General features: G+C 47.0%; 2 protein-coding genes across 8 annotated transcripts in view; both read left to right on the top strand.

Annotated features, from left to right (window-relative positions):
* The window catches only part of LOC144733347 (SWI/SNF-related matrix-associated actin-dependent regulator of chromatin subfamily A member 2-like), a 59982-nt gene extending 45419 nt beyond the window's left edge, over positions 1–14563 (top strand). For 5 of the 6 annotated variants that reach the window (XM_078615202.1, XM_078615200.1, XM_078615205.1 and 2 more), the window contains 7 exons: positions 1254–1472; positions 3932–4176; positions 6079–6184; positions 7455–7556; positions 9993–10110; positions 12142–12402; positions 13047–14563. In XM_078615202.1, coding sequence (XP_078471328.1) covers positions 1254–1472; positions 3932–4176; positions 6079–6184; positions 7455–7556; positions 9993–10110; positions 12142–12389 — 1038 coding nt within the window. In that variant the 3' untranslated portion in view covers positions 12390–12402; positions 13047–14563. The remainder of the gene's footprint in view (positions 1–1253; positions 1473–3931; positions 4177–6078; positions 6185–7454; positions 7557–9992; positions 10111–12141; positions 12403–13046) is intronic. The other variant, XM_078615201.1, reaches the window with a different exon arrangement.
* A 7810-nt stretch (positions 14564–22373) lies between these two features.
* Positions 22374–24175, top strand: part of LOC144733346 (low-density lipoprotein receptor-like) — a 42971-nt gene continuing 41169 nt past the window's right edge. For both annotated transcript variants that reach the window (XM_078615198.1, XM_078615199.1), the window contains exon 1: positions 22374–22951. In XM_078615198.1, the coding sequence (XP_078471324.1) occupies positions 22771–22951 (181 nt within the window). In that variant the 5' untranslated portion in view covers positions 22374–22770. The remainder of the gene's footprint in view (positions 22952–24175) is intronic.

Raw genomic sequence — 24175 nt, 5'->3', positions numbered from 1 at the left:
CTGTCATTGGGGTTCAACCCTCTTGAGTACCATGTGTCGCACACAATACTGACATTGTGGTCGTACATGCCACATAGTCCATGGAGATTGGATGATTTGTTTGTATTGGTAGAAAGCAATACATGCGTTTTTTATGGCAAATAATTATGGTACTCTTAGTTCTTTCGGTAAAGTCACGTAGGTAAAAAATGAAATTAAAATGAATAAAAAATAAAATAATAAAATCACGACGTTTCAGAGGCAACACAAGTCTCCGTCATCAGGTGGGACCGTCACAGCCAGATTTGCTGCATCAAGTGATGACGGAGACTTGTGTTGCCTCTGATGACGGAGACTTGTGTTGCCTCCGAAACGTCGTGATTTTATTATTTAAATTTTTTTTTCATTTTTTACCTACGTGACTTTACCGAAAGAACTAAGAGTGAATCCTTGCAGTCACAAAAGCTTCAAATCTAGAATAAATAATTGTGGTACAATTTCTTTTCTGAAATGTATATCATGTAATAGCCAAAGTAATCATCCGCTCAATCAAATGTGTAGCTATGCTCAACTCCTAAGCCGGTGAACAACAACTGTGGAGTTAAATTTTTATTTAAAGCTTTCGTGACTGCAGGGATTCATATTCTTGGTTCTTTCGGTAAAGTCACGTAGAAGGGAAATAATAAAATAATATAAATATTAAACAATACAAATTCTCACGACGTTTCGACTGCAACACAAGCAATCATCATCAGGTGTGAAATCCACAGCAATAATTTTTTTAATTTTCTTGCCGTGGATTTCACACCTGATGACGATTGCTTGTGTTGCAGTCGAAACGTCGTGATAATTTTTATTGATTTATATTATTTTATTATTTCCCTTCTACGTGACTTTACCGAAAGAACCAAGAACAACAACTGTGGAGGTTCACCAAGTGGTCCTCTATTATTATCCCTACAGGAGTGATAGTCTGAGTAGACCTCCCTGACCAAGCTTTGAACACGCAAGACTCCCATGAGCCTCATGTTATATCTTTAGGTTAATGGAATACACGTGTGAGAGTATAAGAGATGACAAACAAGCCAGATTACTAGCAGCGATAAAGTACGAATTATTACCAATGATGCGCTGACCAGAGTGCGATCGGCACTTGCGTCCCACCCGTAAAACACGTTGCACCCTCTTCGTTTCTCCCATTTGCCATCTACAATCGTCATCGCCTCCACCGCCATCGTCCTCTCTGCTCACCCGCTCGCTCGCTCGCTCGCCAGCGCATGGACCTGGACCGGCGGCGAGAAGACGCACGCAACCCCCGGCGCCGGCCGCGTCTCATGGAGGAGGACGAGCTGCCCAACTGGATCATCAAGGACGACGCGGAGGTGGAACGGCTGACCTGCGAGGACGAGGAAGAGAAGCTGTTCGGCCGGGGCTCCCGGCAGCGCAAGGAGGTCGATTATAGCGACTCGCTCACCGAGAAGCAGTGGCTCAAGGTATGATCGGCTCGTGGAGGGTTTTTCCGCGGTTATGCATTGCGGCTCTCCGATGCGTTTTTGTCAGTGTTTGACCCCCGCGCGTTGATCGGCACTCGCTCACCGAGAAGCAGTGGCTCAAGGTATGATCGGCTCGTGGAGGGTTTTTCCGCTGTTGTACATTGCGGCTCTCCGATGCGTTTTTGTCATTGTGTGACCCCCCGCGCGTTGATCGGCACGATGCCCGATGTCGCCGTAAGGAGCGGTATGATCCGAAAACACATGGGGAGCTCAATGTACGCCAAGTCCTCGCTTAACGCGTGCTGTTTACACACGGCGCGTTCTCCCATAAGAGGACACTTTTCACACTACGCGGAACGCACGCCGTTCTAACGTGTTTTTTGAGCGGTCGACAACGAACTACTTTCTTGAGCTGCGCGGCTGAGCGGAAGGATACAGGATGTGGAATGTTGCAGTAACGCCGCGGCGTACCCCAAGTTATTTGTCCCGCCACCTCACTGCGTGTGCGTGAATCGTATCTCGCCAAACTTTTATCGATACATTATTTATGGGGAAATTGTTTTTGCTGAACGTGGAAATTTTCAGGAACGCAGCTTCCGCATTCAACGAAGACTTCCTGTAATGGTTTAGATTTGAGCACATTATGATTAGTAGATTTGTTGATTAAATTGCTCGCTATGCTCTCTGTTCGTTTCACCAATCTTGCGCGTTCAGATCCGATTGGAGCAGAAGAGATGGGTAACATAAGAGATAACAAATGAGCCAGACACTGAAATAAGACTGCAAATTAGACATCTTTATCTTTTTACTTGAATCATGATGTTTCGTTACATTCCTGGATGGGTTTATCATTGGTTGACAAATGTTTTATATATATACGTGCGATAGTCTTTATGCAAGCTACTAATCATACAGAATTGAGTGAATGTTGACGAACGTGGTCTCATTACATGAGGAATTAACAAGAGACGATAATGACAATGTAAGGGGTCAGTGGACTTTGACCTACTAAGAATAAAAATGTATGAAACGCATGGAGTTAACCATCTTCAAAAAATATATGTTGGCACACCTTAGTGTGACATTTAATTAATCACCACATTGACATGTTTAAATTAGCATATACGTGTCCCATATTGCATATTTTTCTGATCATGAGGCCAGGCATCCATCTAGTTTTAATTATTATAATTATTTACCCTGGTGAAGCTCATGGAATCTCTAACACCGCTTTGCAGTGTGGTCCTGCCTGGGATGTTTGACTGTGTCCTTTTTATGAGAGCATGGGATTTTCCATTGCCAACTCGTTTGTGTGTGTTCCCAGTTGTCTTCCTCCTTCTTTGAATATCGTGTATGCAGTAATTTTAGCTGTGACGGTTCCCACCTGATGACGGAGACTTGTGTTGCCTCCGAAACGTCGTGATTTATTATTTTATTGTTATTATTACTTCTATTAATTTTCTTTTTTACCTACGTGACTTTACCGAAAAAGCATAAGAGTATCGTGGAAAAGAATGTGTGCCATTTGCATGCTGTCAACGTTAGCTACGTCACGTGCCTGCACGTTGATTTTTGCAGCCTCTGCCGTTTGTCAAGCCTCCAACAGAAATTTTACATTCTGAATAATGCAGCTTAATGCAGGAGTCTGGAAGTTACAAGGGGTTTGATGTGTTTTTTTTTTCATAGTACAGTGCTTGTGTAAATTGTATATTTGCATTAATTTTTACCATACCAGAGGTGCATATGCTTATGGAACAAAGAGCTTGAGCATTGATTAATTTTTCATGTTTACCATCTCCGCAGGAGGTATTAGCATGCATGCGATATTTTATGTTTCCATGCCGTGTGTCATAATCTTTCAACAGCGCGAGGTATTTCAGGTTCCTTTTGTTAGAGAAGCATTTTGGAATGTGGATTACATACCATTTTAACAAAGGCACATTCTGGTAACAAAAAAAAATCATGCCACAGAAATTATTCTGCGGAATATCTTGTGTACGTGTGTGGTTTTTATTATTTATATCCTGCCTCATTGTAGTATCGTTGAGCTTCGCGTGCTATAAATATAACACTAAACTGCATGCCCGGCATTGCACATTGCCGTGCACTATTTGACTAATTGTGTACAGTGCCTTTTAAAAAAAAATCCTGCTCACTGCAATATGACTCTCCTCAAGCAGCCTGCCTCTTGCCATCTCGGCACGCGAGACTATGAATCCATGGACCAGCGCTGCCCGAAGTTATCCGTTTCTAAATTACAAATGAGCAGCCGGCTATGAATGCGCGCCGAAAAAAATAATTTAGCCCGATTTCTGTGGACTGTGCCGGATGTGGGAGCCCCTCGCCATGACCCTCGTTCCAGTCATCCCATCGGGGGCAAACGATCACCTGCAGGAGGCCCTCCGATCCTAATTGCGGTCGGTCATCGCGTGGCCCACCCCCCACCCCCTCCTTCACAGGCGATCGAGGAGGGCAACTTGGACCTGCTGGAGGAGGAAGTGCGCATGAAGAAGGCGCGGAAGCGGAAGCGCGATCCCGACACGCCGGGGCCGAGCCGCGAGCGTGTGGGGGCGGCCCCCGAGCCGGAGGAGAAGGCGAAGAAGAAGCGTGGCCGCCCCCCCGTGGAGAAGCCCGTGCCCAACCCGCCCGCCCTCACACGCAAGATGAAGCGGATCATCGACACCGTCATCAAGTACCGCGACAGGTGGGTTATGCCCCTCCTCTCATGAGTTTTGGCTGCTGGCGCAGTGTGATGTTAGCCGTGTGTGTGCGTGTGTGTAACAATTAATGTTTAACGTGCTATGAATGAGGGCTTTCGCCCCAAATCGTCACCTATTATTATACACTGTAGATTTTTAAGGCAAGTGTTATCGATGAATGAGTTTTTCATGTGTCAGTTAATGAGTGTGAAACGTTGTTTTTGTTTTGCCAAGAGTGATACCCTGTGCGCCTCGTGACGTGGCTCTTAAACGTGACGTGCCGCAAAGAAAGAAACGGCACGAATTGGGACGATAAAGAAACCAGTGCCATGGGGAATCTCATGGATCATAATAATTAAGTAAAAGTTTACGTATAAGCCCGAATCCACAGCTGGATAAAGGCCTGCCCATGCCTTAATGTCATGGGGATTGTTTAACCTTTCTTGTATAATACAGGTTTTTTTGGGTTATAAAACCCGCCACCACCCGACACAGCCAACTAGTAAGGGTTGTCACGTAAACAGAACGTGTTAATTCGTCACTTGTACAGCACACCGGTGTGTTGGAGAGCCAAGCCACAAGGACGTTTCGCCAGTAATTACAACCAGCTTCATCAGGCGACAGACAGATTTGTGGAGAAGTCCTCCTGTTTCGTTCCTTATATAGAGTCGTAGATGTGGTGACCACGCTTCTGCGTTCTTGAGTCGACGTACATTCTGCATGCGCATTATGCAAGCCCTTTGATCTTGTCCTTCCTGTCCATTGTGTGTATTAAAATAGCCGTAGCAACGGTAATCCCTATTGAAGTATGGTGGCCTGTATCGGCATGCATTTAAATAATGTACTATTTGATGATTCACTCCCATGCAGCACTAATTCGGTAGCTATCCGAACGGTTAAAATAATTTTTATTTATTTCGATAGATTCTCTAATTAGTCTTGGCCAGTAGTAGCTAGTTTTGCACAAACTTCAACATTATCAAAATAATTTGAGTGTCCTTGTTGGCACGCTTGTTCTGCTACTGCTGACAATTGTATTTGGGAGTATTTAATATTTATCTGATGTTCTTTTAGTCTCGAGCTAATCATTCGTCCTGGTTGCCCAACATAGCATTTTCCACAAGTGCAGTTAATCCTGTTAACAACTTCTGTTGATAGCTTCGGTAATATATCTTTTGTACCAGATATTAGATTCTGTATTTTATGTACCGTGGCAAATCTAACTCGGATGTTTTGATTTTCCAAACATCTGGCTAGTTTTATCAGTTACTCCCGCAGTGTACGCTATTTTATCGTTTGAATTACTTGGGCAGTTTCGATGTTCGTATTATTTTATTTGGTTTTGGCATTCAATTCCCTGTTGATTTGTGCATCCTTTTAACCGTTCATTTGCAGCGCTTCTTTAACATGTTTAATTCCACGTCTCAGACTGTCACCATCTGACACATTCTTAGCTCGATGAATGAGCATCTTGATAAGAGCGGTGATGGTGTGACTGCATTCAAATATGTGTCGGTATGCGTTTTATTTCGGTAAACGCTGTGTTATTTTACCATTTCGACCCTGTCCGAGCAGAATATCCAGAAATGGTTGACACACTGGTGTGCTGTACTAGTGACGAATTGGCCACGTTCTGTTTCCGTGACGATCCTTACTAGTTGGCTGTGTCGGGTGATGGCGGGTTTTAACGACACATTTATATATTTACGCGATCTAACCCAAAAAACCTCTATTATGGATGATATTGGTCGCAAAAGCCTCCGTGTTAAACTGACCTTACTTGTGTTTAGCTGGTTGCCCTTCCCCCTGCACCTCTGATTAGCACGGTTGCTTACGTACCGTGCGAAAGAAGTTCTGCATACATATGTGCGTGCGTGTAATTTCCCTTCTTGTGTACGCGTGCGCAGCTGTGGCCGACAGCTGAGCGACGTGTTCATCCAGCTGCCGTCGCGGAAGGAGCTTCCGGAGTACTACGAGCTGATCCGCCGCCCTGTGGACTTCAACAAGATCAAGGCGAGACATCGCAACAACCGCACCCTCGTTCAGAATGCCCCACCTTGGCAAAATTAGTGGGGACGGCCTACAAAGTATTGCATTTGTATATTATTAACTAGCTTTACTACCCGGCTTTGCCCGGGACTTGGATTCTTGTCTTGGATTAATCCACGGCCTACGCGGAGGATGGGGGGGGGGGGTGACAGCGGGCACACTGCGTGACGCTGCCGCATGCGGGTGACATCACAGATGTGACGTCACCGCTCACCTGCCGTGCAAAATAAATCCATTATTGCGCCCCCTCCAAAAAATACAAAAGTGTGTTTTTTTTTTAATAATTTTTGCATGGTGTACAGTCTGGAAAGTACCCACATGGCAAATTTCAAGTTTGTTGCATGTCGGGAAGTACGCTAAACATTTTGAACAGACACACATATTCACAAATTTCTCTTTTATATATGTACTTATGTTGAACTTTCTTTCGCGCTGTATGTAAGCCAACCGTGCTAATCGGAGGTGCAAAGGGAGAGCCCCTGCAATGTGGCCTACTCTCTTGCACTGGCCACACGTCTCGGAAGACATGGGGGGGGGTACCCACACTTAATCCCATCACGTGCGACGCATACTGTGGTGTACGTATTTATGCTGCTGGGTGTTTAGACACTTGCCCATTGTTACCACTGTCATGAGACTGATTGGAACTGGTGGCCACTGGATTGCAAGTCCGGTGTGTGATAACCATTACAACAGGGCAGCATCCAATTTTCTTGAACTTTTATAGACTCGAATTTAAGTGATTTTTGGCACCATGATTATACGGACGAAAAGTGCTGCATTTAATAGTATTTTTGTAACTACTGAACCGCGGCTGCTATCTACCATAAGATATAAATGCATTCCAATGTATTGATAGGCTATACAGTTCAAACACGACCTTATTAAATGAACCAGCAACACATTTATCTGGCTGGTACCTGACAATCTCATCTGACACATTCCACTCTTTTGATGTACGAAGGAAGCCATGCATTTTGATTCTAAGAGGCAGATTCACATTTCGACAAAACAACTGAAACACCGTTGCCTTGGCCATTTTACCCCATTATTGGTTGGTGTTGGAGGCATTGGCACATTTTTGCCAAAAATCTGAAATGTGCCAGCAGTCGCGTTGGGTTTATGTTGGTGTAGCCACCCTGCCTGCCGTAATTTAATTGGCAAGTACAATTATATTTTTTGGTTTGTCTTATTGTTATTGTTTGTGACTTTTGGCCGGCTACGGTATCCTCAGGAGCGGATCCGAATCCACAAGTACCGAAGCATGGACGACCTGGAGAAAGATGTGATGCTGCTTTGTCACAATGCACAGACTTTCAACCTGGAGGGTTCCCTGGTAGGAGATCGCACGTCACCACACACACTCACCATATCTGCTTGCTGCTCCTACTGCTGATGTTGCTATTGCCGCTGATTCATGCTTGTTGTCCAATTAAACCTCCGGCACAGTGAAGAGAGAATCGCAAGCCACGATTAATCTGCCTTGCTCCTTTTATTGCCCTTAAGAGTTATAGGTGAGAACCCGAGGGAGCTCTGTGCGACGATTTGAACATATAATGGTTCACAATGACGGTTTTCAACTTGTCTAATTCTGAACTTAACTGCAGCAATGTATGCATTTTCTTGGTTCTTTCGGTAACGTCACGTAGAAGGGAAATAATTAAATAATAACAATTAAACTTTCAAATTCTCACGACGTTTCGATTGCAACACAAGCAATCATCATCAGCAGGAATTGCTGTGGTTTTCACACCTGATGACGATTGCTTGTGTTGCAATCGAAACGTCGTGAGAATTTTATTGTTTTATTTTTATTATTTTATTATTTCCCTTCTACGTGACTTTCCCGAAAGAACCAAGAATATGAATCCCTGCAGTCACGAAAGCTTTAAATCAAAAAGTATGCATTGTTGAACTTCTTTCGCACTGTATGTAGCCAACCTCGCTAATTGGACGATATTAAAAATGTATTGCAATGGTGGAGGTTGCGACATTTTTCTCCAGGGATAGTTTTTGTTTTTCAAAATGCAATTCCATCAGAGCCTTGAAAGGAAAAGTATATAATAGTTGACATTTCAAGCAATTATTCTTTGGTTCTTTCGGTTAAGTCACGTCTAAAGATAAAATAATAAATTAAATAATAGCATATTACGACGTTTCGATTGCAACACAAGCAATCATCATCAGGCATAAAAGAAATAGCAACAAAAATCTAACTAGAAAACTATAGACAGACATACAAGCAGACAGACATCACAAGGACACACAGAGAGAGGACACATATCGGCACAAAGAGAGAGGTCGTTTCTGTGACGGTGCCTTAAATATAGAGAGGGGGGGCGGGGGCGGAGAGAGGGAGGGGGCAGAGAAAAAATTAGCATATCAATGAGTGGACGGCAACGTGATGCTGCTGCAAGTAAGATGACGACGCGGCACGGCAGTCACGAAAGCTCCAAAATTAAGATTTCGAGCAATGGCCCTTCTTCAGAGCGCATAGCGAGAGAGGACGGATAAATAGAGTGAATAAGAATTGTAGCCTGTACTATACACCATGGGGCCGGATGAAAATTACATTCCTAAAATATTTCTTGAGGAAATCTGAAAAATAAACTTAAAAAAAATGTCCCATCATGCTCCACGGTGTAAAGAGCAGTCTCCAACTCGTATCCACTCGCTGGCCTCTTGTGTGCTATCAATAAAGGACCATTGCCCTTCTTGTTAGGAATCCAGTGCCCAATGTCACCTATGATATAACTTTCCTGTTAAGGCAGTCTTGACGAATGCACCACTGCCAACGCAGTTATCGCCAAATAATGTGTTTAATCCCATCAAAGGCCTTGTTGATTATTTTTTTTATAATCCTTATACGTTTCAAAAGATTATGAGCTAAACATTTTAGTGTTGCACAACTCTCCTGAGAGAAAAAAAAAACGTTATTGTTATTTTGTTGTTCACCACATTAAAAAGGACTTTTCCAAACATCCCAACGTAGGAGCCATCCCTGAAAAAGAGACTTAAGTGAGGCTTTGGTCGATAGATATTGTACATGTACAGCACTTGTCAATCCACTGTTGAATGAGAGGCACCCCACACACCCCGCTATTTGTTATAACTCTTATTTTCCCATACTTCACGCTGGTCAGTGGGCATTGGTGAAAGAATATTCCTTATTATTTACGGAAAAAAACCATGCCGTGTGCTCGTGCACAGCAGGTGCTTGCCGTCACAGGTCACGCCTGCAGCGCTGCCAGCGTGCGTGAGTCAGGTTTTCCAATCACTCGTGCAGCGAATCGACTTGAGCTGCGTGTGAAACGCATGACCGGCCTCATGTAAGCGGTGTTGTTTGTGTGCCGCTAGAGTCGGCAATCAAATTTTTCCCCAGTCCTGCCCAACAACAAATGTCCACCTTGCGCGCACAATTTTCTTAGCGGCATGAAGCGCAAACTGGAAGATGATCTCTTGACGCTTTGTTTGTGCCATTTTCATGACCGAGAGGAAAAGAAAAACTGTTTTTATTCTTGGTTCTTTCGGTAAAGTCACGTAGAAAGGGAAATAATAAAAGATTGTTTTATATTTGTATTACTTCATTATTTCCCTTCTACGTGACTTTACCGAAAGAACCAAGAATAAGAATCCCTGCAGTCACGAAAGCTTTAAATCAAAACTTTTTAGTTCTTTGTCCTTTCCCCGCACCTCCGATTAGTACGGCGCAAAAGAAGTTCAACATACATACTTACGTGACGTCACGTCTCTTTCTCTGACCCCCATCCAGATCTACGAGGACTCCAAGGTCCTGCAGGGAGTGTTCCGAAGCGAGCGCGAGAAGGAAGAGGAGAGCGAGGAGGAGAGCGACAGCGGCGAGGAGGATGAGGGTGACTCCGACAATGAAAGTCAGTTGCGACACAGCTCACGCGTTATCCGGGGGGTGGGGGGGGGGAATGAGAACCATCGTTAGTAGCGAGTGAAACACAAAGACAAACACCCCCTATTTCCACCTTGGACCGTGAAAGCAAGCCCTGTTGGCATGCACCTATTATTACGACTCACCCTGCATTCTAGGATGTTGGGCAGTTAGCACCATGCCCAGCTGCTGTCAGCTCCCCATTGTCGATGTTTGTATTGTTTGCACACTAGAACATACATTTATTTAAGGCCGAGTTAACCTAGGGGCGGTCCAGAACAGGTTTAGGCACAACTTGCCACCGATGTTAGCTGTGTTTGGAGCACATTGCACGTGTACCACTCATCGCTGTGACAGAGCTCGCCGCAATGTCGAAATGTACACGGGATGTGGTGAGGTCAAGTTGTGTGCATGTCAGCGTCGTCGTTAGCTCCCAACTGGCCAGCACAGGAAATAAGGCTGAAGCCCCCCCAATTAAGGAAGCCTGCATGCTAGACGTGAATACTGATCATAAGGGCTGATGCCGTACCCATCCATACAACGGGATTGTATGGATGTATGTTGAACTTCTTTTGCACTGTACGTTGTCAACTGCTAATTGGAGGTGCGGGGGAAGGACAACACATTAGACACACAAGCGCAGTGCTCAAAGAAGATGTCAGCATATTCAGAAGTAATTCTGTAAGCCTCGCACAGAAATATTTACCAGCCTATAACCATTATAGCAGACACTGTAACAATTACGGCAGCTTCAGCTTGGCATGGCAATTCGACGGTGTATCATTTATGTTTACTGCTTAAGGAAATAATGAGCCTATACAGAATAGCAACACCAGTGTTGTATCATTGATCACATTTTGTCCTCTACTGAATGCACAGTATTGATTCACAATAAAGAACACAATCGAACAAAACAAATCAACATGACAATTGTCCTGTGTAGCGTCATTTAAAGTTTATCTGTGTAGTTTAACATATGTTGTTTATCAGTATTTACTGTTGTTCATTGACAACCAGGGGAGACCCTTTTGAGGTTGACACAGCACTGCACACATGAAGACTTACCAGTATAAAGATTTTTCGCGCAACAGAGCATGTGTATACAATACAGATGTAATGATTCACTTCGTGCAAGGGGGCTTGTGTTGACTACAGTAACGTAAGTGGTCGTGTTAAACGTTATAGCCAGGTTGAAGGGCCTCTTGAGACTCAAGGTCCTCTGTTTCAAGGTAGATCTGCGTCTTGAAAGCTATACAAAGATTAAGTACAGCTATTATTGAATCCGATATCGGGTGAAGGCTTTCACGTGCTGCATCTGTCGTGGATATTTCTGGAAATAGTCAAATACAGCACACAGTTTTAGATTTGAAGCTTTCGTGACTGCAAGGATTCATATTCTTAGGTTTTTTTCGGTAAAGTCACATAGGTAAAAAAAATTAATTAATAAAGGTAAAATAAAAATTAATTATCTTACTTGAAACATCAATCGTGCTGTGACGGTTCCACCTGAAGACGGAGGCTTGTGTTGCTTCCGAAACGTCGTGATTTTTATTTTACTTTTATTAATTTAAATTTTCTACCTACGTGACTTTACCGAAAAAACCTAAGAATAGCACACAGTTTACCAAAAACAGAATCCTTACGTTGCATATAACAGCATGACCATTACCTAGTTCTAATGAAGATAACTTGGATTGAAATACCAATAACATTTCGTGAAAAAGTAGTGATGTTAAAAAGCACTTAGATTATTATTGCCTTAACATTAATGACTGGAAATGGTTGAACATAGAAACGGGTGCTAGACATAAAAAAAGATGAGATTATGGCAAGACTAAGGAGCATCTTGATGAAAGGAATGGGTTTTTTGAAGGTGGCATTTGACTCGAGGTAAGAAAAAGGTTCCCCACTCCTTCATTGCAAACTTGATATTTCCGTTGTGTCCCCGTGTACACAAACGCGAGTAAATCAGTGCACTGTGATGCAAAGCTACCCTCCGACACCTCCGCCTACCGCCCAGGTCACAGCGTGAAGGTGAAGATACGGCTGGGACGGCGGGACCGCGGGCGCGACAAGGGCAAAGCGCGCAAGCGGCCGAGCCGCCCCGCCAAGGTCAAGCCCGTGATCAGCGACGAGGAGTCCAACGAGTCTCAGGACAACCAGGTGGGGGCCGCGCACAACGCGCCGCCCGCCGGGAAACCTGGGCGAGCGTCGACTCCGTTAACGCCGCCCGCCTGTAACAATGACATGGACGATTTGAAAAATTAAGCTTCAAGCAAAGGTACTCGTTTGCCTGATAATGAAAGCCAGCTCGTGTCTCCCCCACCCCTGCCCGCGCCGCCCAGACCCTGCTTATTAGAGACTCTCCCCCCCCCCCCTCCTCTATCAATGCGATAAAATGTGTGTTGCCGTTAGATAATTTTTCTCGGAGTTAAATTTGACGCAGCGGTCTTTTGCTGCTGTTGTCGCCGTGGTCTGCCGGGCAAGTCGCCCTTAAAGAGCTTCTTAGATCAATGGGCTTTGCTCGGGAAATCAACTTCTGATTCTGACTGGATAAAAAACGAATTTGAAAATGTTTAACAGTGGGGGGGGGGTATGTTCCATATAGTGTAAATGACAGCCTTGTAAGGATAATAAATTAACACATGTTTTGTCATTTTCTGTCCATAAAAACCAATGGAGCAATACATTTTTTTGATGTCCCACTGAAGAGGTAAAAGTGATACCATTCATAGCGTGTGTTTTTGAAGTACAAATGTTATCGTCATTCTGCCGTCATAAAAAAAAGCAATTGCGTAGGCTGTCCTTTGTCTAATCTTTGCATCCCCATAAAATAATATGCACTTGCAGCAAATGTGGCTTGATGAATGTGATGCTCGACAAATTCGTTTCTTTGAAAATGTTTTTTTCTCTCCTTTGGTCCAGGAACGTTCGGAGGGAAGCGGTGACACCGAGGAGGATTGAAATCGGCCGACAGTTGGATTGTGACCATCCCCCGGGCTTTGCAAACTTTGTGATAATGTACCACTTTCCTGGATGGCGTGGAAGGCCTATTAATGTGCATTTTAGAACACATACGATTTTCACGCCTCTGCTAATTTGCTTTTTTTATGCCCAAAGTGAGTGGCTTTCAATGCTGCATTTTTTCGTGTGCATGTGTTACAGTGAGTGTCCAAAAAAATAGCTGTTGTTTTTTGGTTATGAGCAGCCTAGTCTAGCAACAATTACCCTTCGGTCGGATCTTGGCATTTGGGATGCGTCCTCTTTACCAGTGAACTTGAAAGGCATTGCAACAACTTTTTCGTGTACATGCTGACTCTTTGCAGACTTTGACAAAAATCAATTGATGCACCTCTGCAAGCTGCGGTATGATGATATCCCACCAGCAGTCGAACTTTCAACACGAGGCACTTTTTCACGTCATGTATCAACGCCCAACTTCGGAGCACATTTTCTAATCCACCGCGGCAATATAAGCATAGCTGATATGCTTTCTTTTGGGCTGGTTGCATAAGACACCTTTAAGTATAATGTTCCCAGTTTGTCAATATAGTTTAAAGGGCAAAAACAACTTTAGGCGTTTTATGCAACTGGTCAGAGGGCATACAATGCACGGTGTGACTTTATGGAATAAAACCATGGTACTGTGGGACAGCAGTTTGGTAGAAGTGTTGGTCAGCCAGCCATGCTGTGGTAGATCCATGTGCACTGTAGCATGACTTGAGCCTTCTCATACTCGACACGCCAAAGTGACATTAGTTTAATCCTGCAACCTTTGCAACCAGGTTAGAGTACATGAAGACAAACACGTCCTGCCGTGAATAGTAGACTTGATTTAAAATGCGTGGCATTGGGTATCGTACACAAAAGAGAGGGGTGGGGGGGGGGTTTGCATTGGAGCGATTCTACTGCAGCAACTTTTGTGCAACGACGATGGGAAAAAGACAACTGCAACGTAAATGTTAATGCGTTGCTGCAAAACTGCTTGTACGGCATAGAATGTCAATGGATTTGACTCGTATAGCTACATTGGCCACACGGGACGTTGAAATCTTGAGAGGAGGGTTGAAGTAGCGAAATAAATAGGCTGAACAATCAAGACTGTACCAGGCTGTAGCCATATAGTAGGGTACGCAAGAATATTTGTTTTCTTTAATTGGGTCTGTATAGCATTTGTCGCTGTAGGAACGTAAGGTTTGAGTTGAGAGCCGTCCGTTCGATCCTTTTTAGTTCAGTGTGTTTCGTGAGAATGAACAGTTGGATGATGTTAATGGGATCAACTGTGGATGAATGGGGACGATGTTTGGGTAACTCATTAAACTGTTCAGTAGCTCATCCTATTCTTTAGTCAAGCCATGTTATCTATTTACCATATCTCTGTAGCGTAACTTTCCAATACTTTGATGTATGGCACCAGTCATTTAATAAAAAATTATATTATATTTGACGTGTTTCTGACTTGTTATGTGACTGGCCCCAGTTGACATGACGTGTGCTTTTAATTTGCTTTGTGAACTAATTAAACCAGACATCAATGCAATAACGTGACATTTATTTGTGATTGTCATTTGATTATGCACGCGTCCGTGACGGTGAATTTTGGGCTAACAACGTAAATTTGGTTTAAAAAAAAAAGCACCAGGGGAGGCACTGGCTCGTGTCAGAGCCAGATTCACACTGAGGGGGGCGTGTCTAACACGTCCCCCTCAGTGAGGCAGATGTGATAGCTGCCTCCCCTGGCGCTTTTTCATTGCAGTTTCATGACGAGACCAGCGAGCCTAAATGTCTTTATACACATACGTGAAATAAGCTACCTGGAGTATGGAAGGCGCGGACATGAAATGAAGGGGTCTACAAACATTACATTGGTGACATACTGAGATAGTAACAGGCACGCAGTTATGGCCCGCACTCCGTCCAGTTACTGAGGAGTTGCACAATCAGAGGGGAGGCTGAGCTCGTCGCTGCCTCACCTCTCGTCTCTTTCTGTATTTGCAGCGAAGCTCTGCAAATTTGGCGATTTTGGCTATAAAAATGATTGGAATCGTACAGAAATGACATTTATAACAGATCAGTGGGAAAATGTTAATATATTATTTTTTACCTTTCGTAACAGCTATTTTCATTGGAGTATGGCAGGTGAGGCTCTGCCTCCCCTGACCGCACGTCCCTGATACACAAAGATAAACAACGTCACAATAAGATATAGAAACGTGCAATGCCTTGGTCAGGAACCCTGAAATCATGAAATCTAACCAAAGCCCTGGCCCATTGGTGTTTTCATCGGACTCGACCAGGTCAATGAAGCAGAGGTAGTTCCCGATTAAATTCCCCTACAACTCTGCGTAGCAGACTTCTAAAACCACATCTGTGCCTGGCAAAGACACGCATATAGCATCGTTGCCCCTCGATCGATGCAGGACATCTTGTGCCAGTAGCTTCAGTTGTTGGCCCTCTGGGCCAGATTTCCCATCCTTGGCATATTGTCTGGTTTCCGCTGTACCAACGTTACCCACGCCAATCCGGTTGGCGCACCCTCCTGCTGTGACCTGTTTAAACTCAGGTCAGGCCGTCTGTGCGGTTGTGGATGCAGCACGCCATCAGGTGCGTGAGCTCGGCTCAAGGGACAAAAAATAACAATCCTTTCTGAAAACGGCCAACTCCAATTTCAGCTTCTTTCATAGGCGGACCTCCATCGCCACAGTTGGCCCGTCCAGGGAGTTTCCCCCCGTTCGCCTTGAACTTGGGCTCATTGTTCTCATGAACGTCCTGCTTGATGCACTGCTTGAAGATAAACGGTGACTCGATGGCGTCTGCAACGTGTCGGGTAACCAATGAAATGCGGCTGACCTCAAATTCGATCGCCGGACCATCGGCGGAGGTTCGACGCCGTCTCGATTGTGCGCAGCCGCTCCCGGGCGACGGCGCGAGCTTCGTGAAACTTTGGAATCACGTGGCACAAGTGTCACGTCACCCGGTCGTCCCTTGATCCTGGCACCACGCGGTTGTAATTATAATATATTGTAATATATATTGGACACATTCCCCCCCCCCCCCCCCAATATTCAAATATGCTCAAAATGTCCCGCCCAATGTATTGCTATAAAATAGATTTATAAAATAATAATTGCTATGCTATGTAAATAAAAACAACAATTCGCTAAACCTTGGCCACAATATCTGGACTTGTCTTCATATAACAATGCATAGATTTCTGTTTAGATTATTGTGGTTATGGTTGTAATTTATTAATCCCTAATCTCTGCCATTACATACAATGAAACAAGAAAAGGTAAAAAAAATAAAAAAACAGAGCAATATAATACAATACACTATTAGACATTATTGTAAGAAATAAATAAATAAAAATCCTTCCTATGTGTTAGTGAATTTTTTTACATTTTAGGCAGGAAATTCGTTTTCAAATTGAGATTTATTTTTTCTGGGGGGAGTGGACCCCCAGACCCTTGGAAGATTTGGTCCCCCCAATGTTGACTCCATGGCTACGGCCTTGTATTCCCACCATCGTAGTCGTCATCTTGTCCGTGCTGTCGGCGGCCTCGATGAACGACCGTCGTGTCTCCCTGTAGACGCCGGAGTCTGTGGCTTGGCTGCGGTTTTTCCGAAGTCGCTCGCAGCGACGGCAAACGCAGATTCCGTCAACACAGCAACACGGGACACTCACTCCTCGCAAAGTCGGGGTTCCAATCGTCTCGGCGGATTTCTCCCCCCTTCTTCAAAGTTCATCACGGTGACGACGTACTATCGGGTGTCAGCCGGAGCACGAAGATGTCGCACATTCCGTTCCTCTTCCCTTGGTCCTTCCACTCTGTCCCGTCCTTCCCCTGCCCTTTCGTGAACCCCCATGTGTACTGTGCTGCAGTAACTCATTCCTCGGCACTTGTACATCCCCTGCGATCTAAATCACAGTTTTGTTGTTGCCGCTTTTTAAACTACGTAAAGCGCCTTCAGCTAAGGCGCTCTATATAAATATAAAACATGAGATGACGCAGTGGTCCTTCTTAATCGGGATCAGATCAGAATGTGTATTTATACTGCAGGAGAAATCTGATGACATTTACAACTCTTTTTCACAGATGTTCAGTAGGGGCGGGTCAGAAAGTTACAACAACAAACAATGCAAAAAACACGATAATAGTGCAAAGTATAGCAAAGGTAAGCAAATCACAAAAATATATAAAAGCCAACTTTTTTTATTTCACCAGGTAAGGCCCACAGCGATTCGCTTCTTTTTCAGAAGCAACCTGGCTATCACAAATGATAGCTCAACGAAGTGGCTTATCATGTGGACATTTATAGCAGACAAACAATCCAAATACTCTCGCCAAAACGCATGTTTATGACTGTGATAATGATGAAGATGGAAGGAAACAATGGCATAACCATAAAAACAAGCCCAAAAAACTATACTCTGGTTCTTTCGGTAAAATCACGTAGGTAGAAAAATAAAATAAAAATTTGTTTAATTTTTCGGTAAAGTCACGTAGGGAGAAAAATAAAATAAAAATAGATGTAATTGTTCTACCTACGTGACTTTACCGAAAGAACCAAAGAGTATGGATTCCTGCAGTCACGAAAGCTTCAAATGGAGCACAAAAAAACTCTACAATGACATTGCAGCACATAAAAAAGTGTAAAAATATGAAATGCAGTACCCAATTATAATTGAATTATAAAGAGCTAAGGGCTTCCGCCGAAAACGTTGAGTAATGAAATCATCTCGAACAGATGTGATCCCGTGGTGGCGAGATGTTAACGTCCTCACCTGGTATACAGGAGGTCGTGGGTCCGACACCTCGAACCTCTTGACGCCTGCTGCTGTATATTTGGAGTTTTCGTGTTCACCTCGTGGTCGCGTGGATTCTTATCTGGGTCCTCCGGTTTTTTTCCCCTCCATATTTGGAAACAACATCACGCGTTTCGAGTATTTGACCGATATACATTTGCACATAGTAAGCTAACTTTGTGGCCAGATCGCTTCTGAACAATACAATTGATTGGTTGAGTGTTTATATAAAAACTTGTATATCGCGAGAGACCTTAGAAAATTGGGGAAACGGTGTACAAGCACAATTAATAAAAACAATTTTTATTTGGGTCTTTCTGTAAAGTCACGTAGATAGGTTCAAAGAAAATAACAAAAAAACTACGACGTTTCGATCGCAACACAAGCGTTCGTCATCAGGAAGCGATCGAAACGTCGTAGTTTTTTGTTGTTTTCTTTGAACCTATCTACGTGACTTTACCGAAAAAACCCAAAGAATATGAATTCCTGCAGTCACGAAAGCTTTAAGTCAAGGTTTAATAAAAACTCCACACATTTATCAATACCACTGGCCTCAAAAGTAAAACATTGCAGCAGGCGACGTTTCGGGGAATGGCCCTTCGTCGTAGTTTTAGTTTATTAAAAATGTTTTAAGTCAGCTGCCCGGGATTAGGCAAAACTTAGTCCACTTTTCGCCCAGGTAACTGGAGATCAGAGACTAATTGTTTCTAGCACACAAATGAAGGGTCATTTCCCGAAACGTCGCCTAATATATATTCCCTTCAAAGTCACCGTGTTATTGACGAATGTGTTAAGATGTTACGGTAAGTGGGTTGCTGTCAAATTTGTACGATTTGTTTTGTATGTCTCCAACCGACCACAAATTCAAAATCAAATCTATCGTAATGTAACAAGCTAAATAAGCAGACAATTAATACTGCAAACCTGTACCATTATATATCCCTCCACGTAAAAGAAACAAGGATCTTTGACGTACGAATAAGTAAAAGTTCTAAAATGTAAAGGAACATTACGAGTAAGACTGCTATACTGTACTCTATTAAAATGATGACAGTGACGTGGTAATATTGTTTTGACGTTACAATTTTAGTTGAAACGTTACGCTATCATTAAAGTACCGTAAGTCATTCCAGTAACTGTCAATCTCCGTGACAAACAGGGCCACGGTTGCGGAGGTATCCATCGAGCAGCGTCTTGACACGGATCTTAAATTACATTTCTAATATAATGAGCCAATTATGTGTGTCCCGCGCGTGACGTCACTCCACATGAGCCCCCCCCCCCTCATTAATAATTATGAGCGGGTGACGTCACTCCGCATGCCGCACCCCTCCCCAATAACCATGAGGGGGTGACGTCACTCCACATGCCGCACCCCTCCCCAATAACCGTTAGCGGGTGACGTCACTCCACATGGGGCAACCCCTCCCATCATTAATAAGCATGAGCTGAACAATTGTTCTATTAAATTTTTCAAATTTACTTCAATATACACCCGTCCTTGGGCAAAAAATCTAGTTATTGCTAATATTACAAGTGAAGTCGTTACAACTACTCCAATGGCTTCATATGTAACGATCAATAACATCATGTAATCGGTGTCACTGTACTACTTAATTGTATCCGTCGTGATATATAATTGGAAACGCGTGCGCTGATCAGGCGTGTGAACTAATTCGCGTTAAAGAGCCTCTTTGGGCTAATTGTGTGCAATGTTGGAGGAGCTTTCACGGTGCCTTCCGAGTCCTGCAATTATAGTGATTGGTTCACAGAGCCCCCCCCCCCTCCTCCCCGCGACTGATTTACAATTATTGTACGCGCTTAATTTCGTCTCAAACAGGTCATTAGATAATTTTTAAAAGATGCGTTTAAGGTGCATTGAGATCGGTGAAAGACATCCCAGTAAACAAAACGTTGAGCCAACGTTGCCATGTGGTTGGAACCATTTGTCTAACGTTGGCCCAAAGTGTTTCGGTGTTAGAGGCTTTGAAACAAATCAATATATTACTTTGTACTGCCGTATAAACATTTATCTCCGTGTATTTTAGTATCTCTAAATGGATCACACGTTTCTAATTTTCTTATCCGCTACAAACGTCGGTCGATGGCTCACTGATGGCTCACTGAGAGCCTCCAGTCTGCCTCTCCCGAGTGAGTTTGTGCATGTTTTGGTGACGTCTGGCTAATTGCTCGCTTGAAAGCGCGCGGCAACCAACACGCTTGGCACGTGCATGAAGAGCGGCGCCCAGACACGTGGTGAGCCCTGGAACACGTGGTGCTGCCTGGTCTCACGTCGCTTGGGTGGGGGTGGATGGGATGGAGGTGGATGGGATGGGGGGCGGATGGGATGGGGGGGTGGATGGGATGGGAGGCGGATGGGATGGGGGGCGGATGGGATGGGAGGCGGATGGGATGGGGGGCGGATGGGATGGGGGGGTGGATGGGATGGGGGGCGGATGGGATGGGGGGGTGGATGGGATGGGGGGGTGGATGGGATGGGGGGGTGGATGGGAGGTGGATGGGATGGGGGGCGGATGGGATGGGGGCGGATGGGATGGGGGGGTGGATGGGATGGGGGGTGGATGGGATGGGGGGTGGATGGGATGGGGGGTGGATGGGATGGGGGGGTGGATGGGATGGGGGGTGGATGGGATGGGGGGCGGATGGGATGGGGGCGGATGGGATGGGGGCGGATGGGATGGGGGGGTGGATGGGATGGGGGGTGGATGGGATGGGGGGTGGATGGGATGGGGGGTGGATGGGATGGGGGGTGGATGGGATGGGGGGCGGATGGGATGGGGGGCGGATGGGATGGGGGCGGATGGGATGGGGGGTGGATGGGATGAGGGGTGGATGGGATGGGGGGTGGATGGGATGGGGGGCGGATGGGATGGGGGCGGATGGGATGGGTGGTGGATGGGATGGGGGGTGGATGGGATGGGGGGTGGATGGGATGGGAGGTGGATGGGATGGGGGGTGGATGGGATGGGGGGTGGATGGGATGGGGGGTGGATGGGATGGGGGGCGGATGGGATGGGGGCGGATGGGATGGGGGGTGGATGGGATGGGGGGGTGGATGGGATGGGGGGTGGATGGGATGGGGGGCGGATGGGATGGGGGGCGGATGGGATGGGGGCGGATGGGATGGGGGGTGGATGGGATGGGGGCGGATGGGATGGGGGGTGGATGGGATGGGGGGGTGGATGGGATGGGGGGTGGATGGGATGGGGGGTGGATGGGATGGGGGGTGGATGGGATGGGGGGTGGATGGGATGGGGGGCGGATGGGATGGGGGCGGATGGGATGGGGGCGGATGGGGGGGTGGATGGGATGGGGGGTGGATGGGATGGGGGGTGGATGGGATGGGGGGCGGATGGGATGGGGGGCGGATGGGATGGGGGGTGGATGGGATGGGAGGTGGATGGGATGGGGGGTGGATGGGATGGGGGGTGGATGGGATGGGGGCGGATGGGATGGGGGGTGGATGGGATGGGGGGTGGATGGGATGGGAGGTGGATGGGATGGGGGGTGGATGGGATGGGGGGTGGATGGGATGGGGGGCGGATGGGATGGGGGCGGATGGGATGGGGGGGTGGATGGGATGGGGGGTGGATGGGATGGGGGGGTGGATGGGATGGGGGGCGGATGGGATGGGGGGGTGGATGGGATGGGGGGCGGATGGGATGGGGGGGCGGATGGGATGGGGGGGTGGATGGGAGGTGGATGGGATGGGGGTGGATGGGATGGGGGGCGGATGGGATGGGGGGGTGGATGGGATGGGGGCGGATGGGATGGGGGGCGAATGGGATGGGGGGGCGGATGGGATGGGGGGGTGGATGGGAGGTGGATGGGATGGGGGGTGGATGGGATGGGGGGCGGATGGGATGGGGGGCGGATGGGATGGGGGGGTGGATGGGAGGTGGATGGGATGGTGGGCGGATGGGATGGGGGGGTGGATGGGATGGGGGCGGATGGGATGGGGGGGCGAATGGGATGGGGGGCGGATGGGATGGGGGGGTGGATGGGAGGTGGATGGGATGGGGGGTGGATGGGATGGGGGGCGGATGGGATGGGGGGCGAATGGGATGGGGGGCGGATGGGATGGGGGGGTGGATGGGAGGTGGATGGGATGGGGGGTGGATGGGATGGGGGGCGGATGGGATGGGGGGGTGGATGGGATGGGAAGGGGGGTGGATGGGATGGGGGGGTGGGTGTGTGGTTTCGCTTATCGAACTTCGAGTTCACTCTGATAAACGTTACGATCACAATTATCCACAATCATGAAAGTCACCGGGTGTTGGAGTGGGACGGCTGTCACGCTGTACGGCATACACGCGCGTGCCTGACACACACACACAGACACACACACACAGACACACACACACCGAGTGAAAGCTCGTAGATTAATTGGCTCCCACTGAGTATAAATACGACCTCCATGAGCACGTGCAGGGCAGCGTTCCGCACACACCCCCCTCGTGACGTCAAGCCGGAGAGAGCCCGAGGGCTGCCGGAGCAGCTCATTGCTACGAAGAAGACAGCAGCAGGCGGCAAAGCAGCAGCACGCTGCCGCTACTTGCCCCCCACCGCTTGTGTTCTAGTAGCAAGGCTTGGAAGCAACAACAACAACACCACCACCATCGTCATCAAATCCATCGTGGTTCATTGATTCCGTCCTCCGGCTTGAGCGATTTTTCACGGCGGTCTCTCGAGCATTGCCGGCCGGAACACGTGGGGGTTGACCACGCCGGGTGTACGGCTGTGGGGTCCTGCTGCTGCTGCTGTTGTTGTTAATACCGATTTCGGAAGCCTTTCACACCCCCCCCCATCTCTCCCCGCTACATGGAGAAGCATGCTTCGTCTACTCGGGATGCCCGGCAATGTTCTCCTGTCACTGCCGCCCGTGTCGCCGTCGTTGTTGTGTTCACGGCTTCGTCCCAGCCGCGGCGGCGGCTGCTGCTGCTGATGATGATGATGGCCGTGGCCTTGCCGGGGCTGCTCGCCTCGGCAGCCGCAGCGCCAGGTGAGCGCCTCGCAACACACACACACCACGGGGTGAGCCCGCTCGTGTGTGGGGGTGTGTTAGTAGGTGATTGGTGTGGGGGTGTGGTGTTAGTAGGTGATTGGTGCGGGGGGGGTGTGTTTGTAGGTAGTGGGTGTGGGGGATGTGTGTGGTGTTTGTAGTGGATTGGTGTGTGGTGTTAGTAGGTGATGGGTACGTGTCGCTTGGTGTGTGTGGTGTTGGTAGGTGATTGGTGCGGTGTGTGCAGGGCAGAGGTGGGACAAAGTCATTGTTATGCAAGTCCAAGTCGAGTTGCAAGTCATCAAATTCATGACTCGAGTCTGACTCGAGTCCAAGTCACATGACTCGAGTCCACATCTCATAGGTGGGACAAAGTCATTGTTATGCAAGTCCAAGTCGAGTCGCAAGTCATCAAATTCATGACTCGAGTCTGACTCGAGTCCAAGTCACATGACTCGAGTCCACATCTCATAGGTGGGACAAAGTCATTGTTATGCAAGTCCAAGTCGAGTCGCAAGTCATCAAATTCATGACTCGAGTCTGACTCGAGTCCAAGTCACATGACTCGAGTCCACATCTCATAGGTGGGACAAAGTCATTGTTATGCAAGTCCAAGTCGAGTCGCAAGTCATCAAATTCATGACTCGAGTCTGACTCGAGTCCAAGTCACATGACTCGAGTCCACACCTCTGGTGCAGGGGGGTGCGGTGTTTGTAGGCAGTGGGTGTGGGGGGTGTGTGGTGTTAGTAGGTGATTAGTGTGCAGGGGGGTGTGGTGTTGATAGGTCACGGGTACGTGTCGCGTGTGTGGTATGTAGGTTATTGGTGCGGGGGGTGCGGTGTTGGTAGGTCACTGGTGTGTGTGTTACTGGGGAGCCGTGGTGTGTTGCGGGTTGCACGCTGACCCCTGACCCCCCCCCCGAGCCCGGCCACCCGAGTTTGATTCCCGCTGCGGGACCACCACCGGCAGCAGTGGCGATTATCGGAACCGGTTCTGGGCCTCTCCCCTAGGTCGACTCGGCCTCAAATTGGTGTCCACTTCGTGTGTGTACATCTCCTAGGGAGACGAAGGCGGCCGGGCGTGCTGCTCGCTAACAGCACTTGTGCCCCTACAGCCTGTTCAGGCTATGGGGGGGGGGGGGGTATTGGTCTTCGTTGTTTGTAGGCAGATGCAGCATTGGTGGTGTTGGGCTTGCTATGGCAGGGTAGGTCGGTAGTGAAGGCG

This window comes from Lampetra planeri, chromosome 46, assembly GCF_965212315.1.
Source record: "Lampetra planeri chromosome 46, kcLamPlan1.2.h2, whole genome shotgun sequence".
In the NCBI taxonomy this organism is placed as follows: Eukaryota; Metazoa; Chordata; class Hyperoartia; order Petromyzontiformes; family Petromyzontidae; genus Lampetra; species Lampetra planeri.
This window is presented reverse-complemented; position numbering and strand designations above follow the sequence as displayed.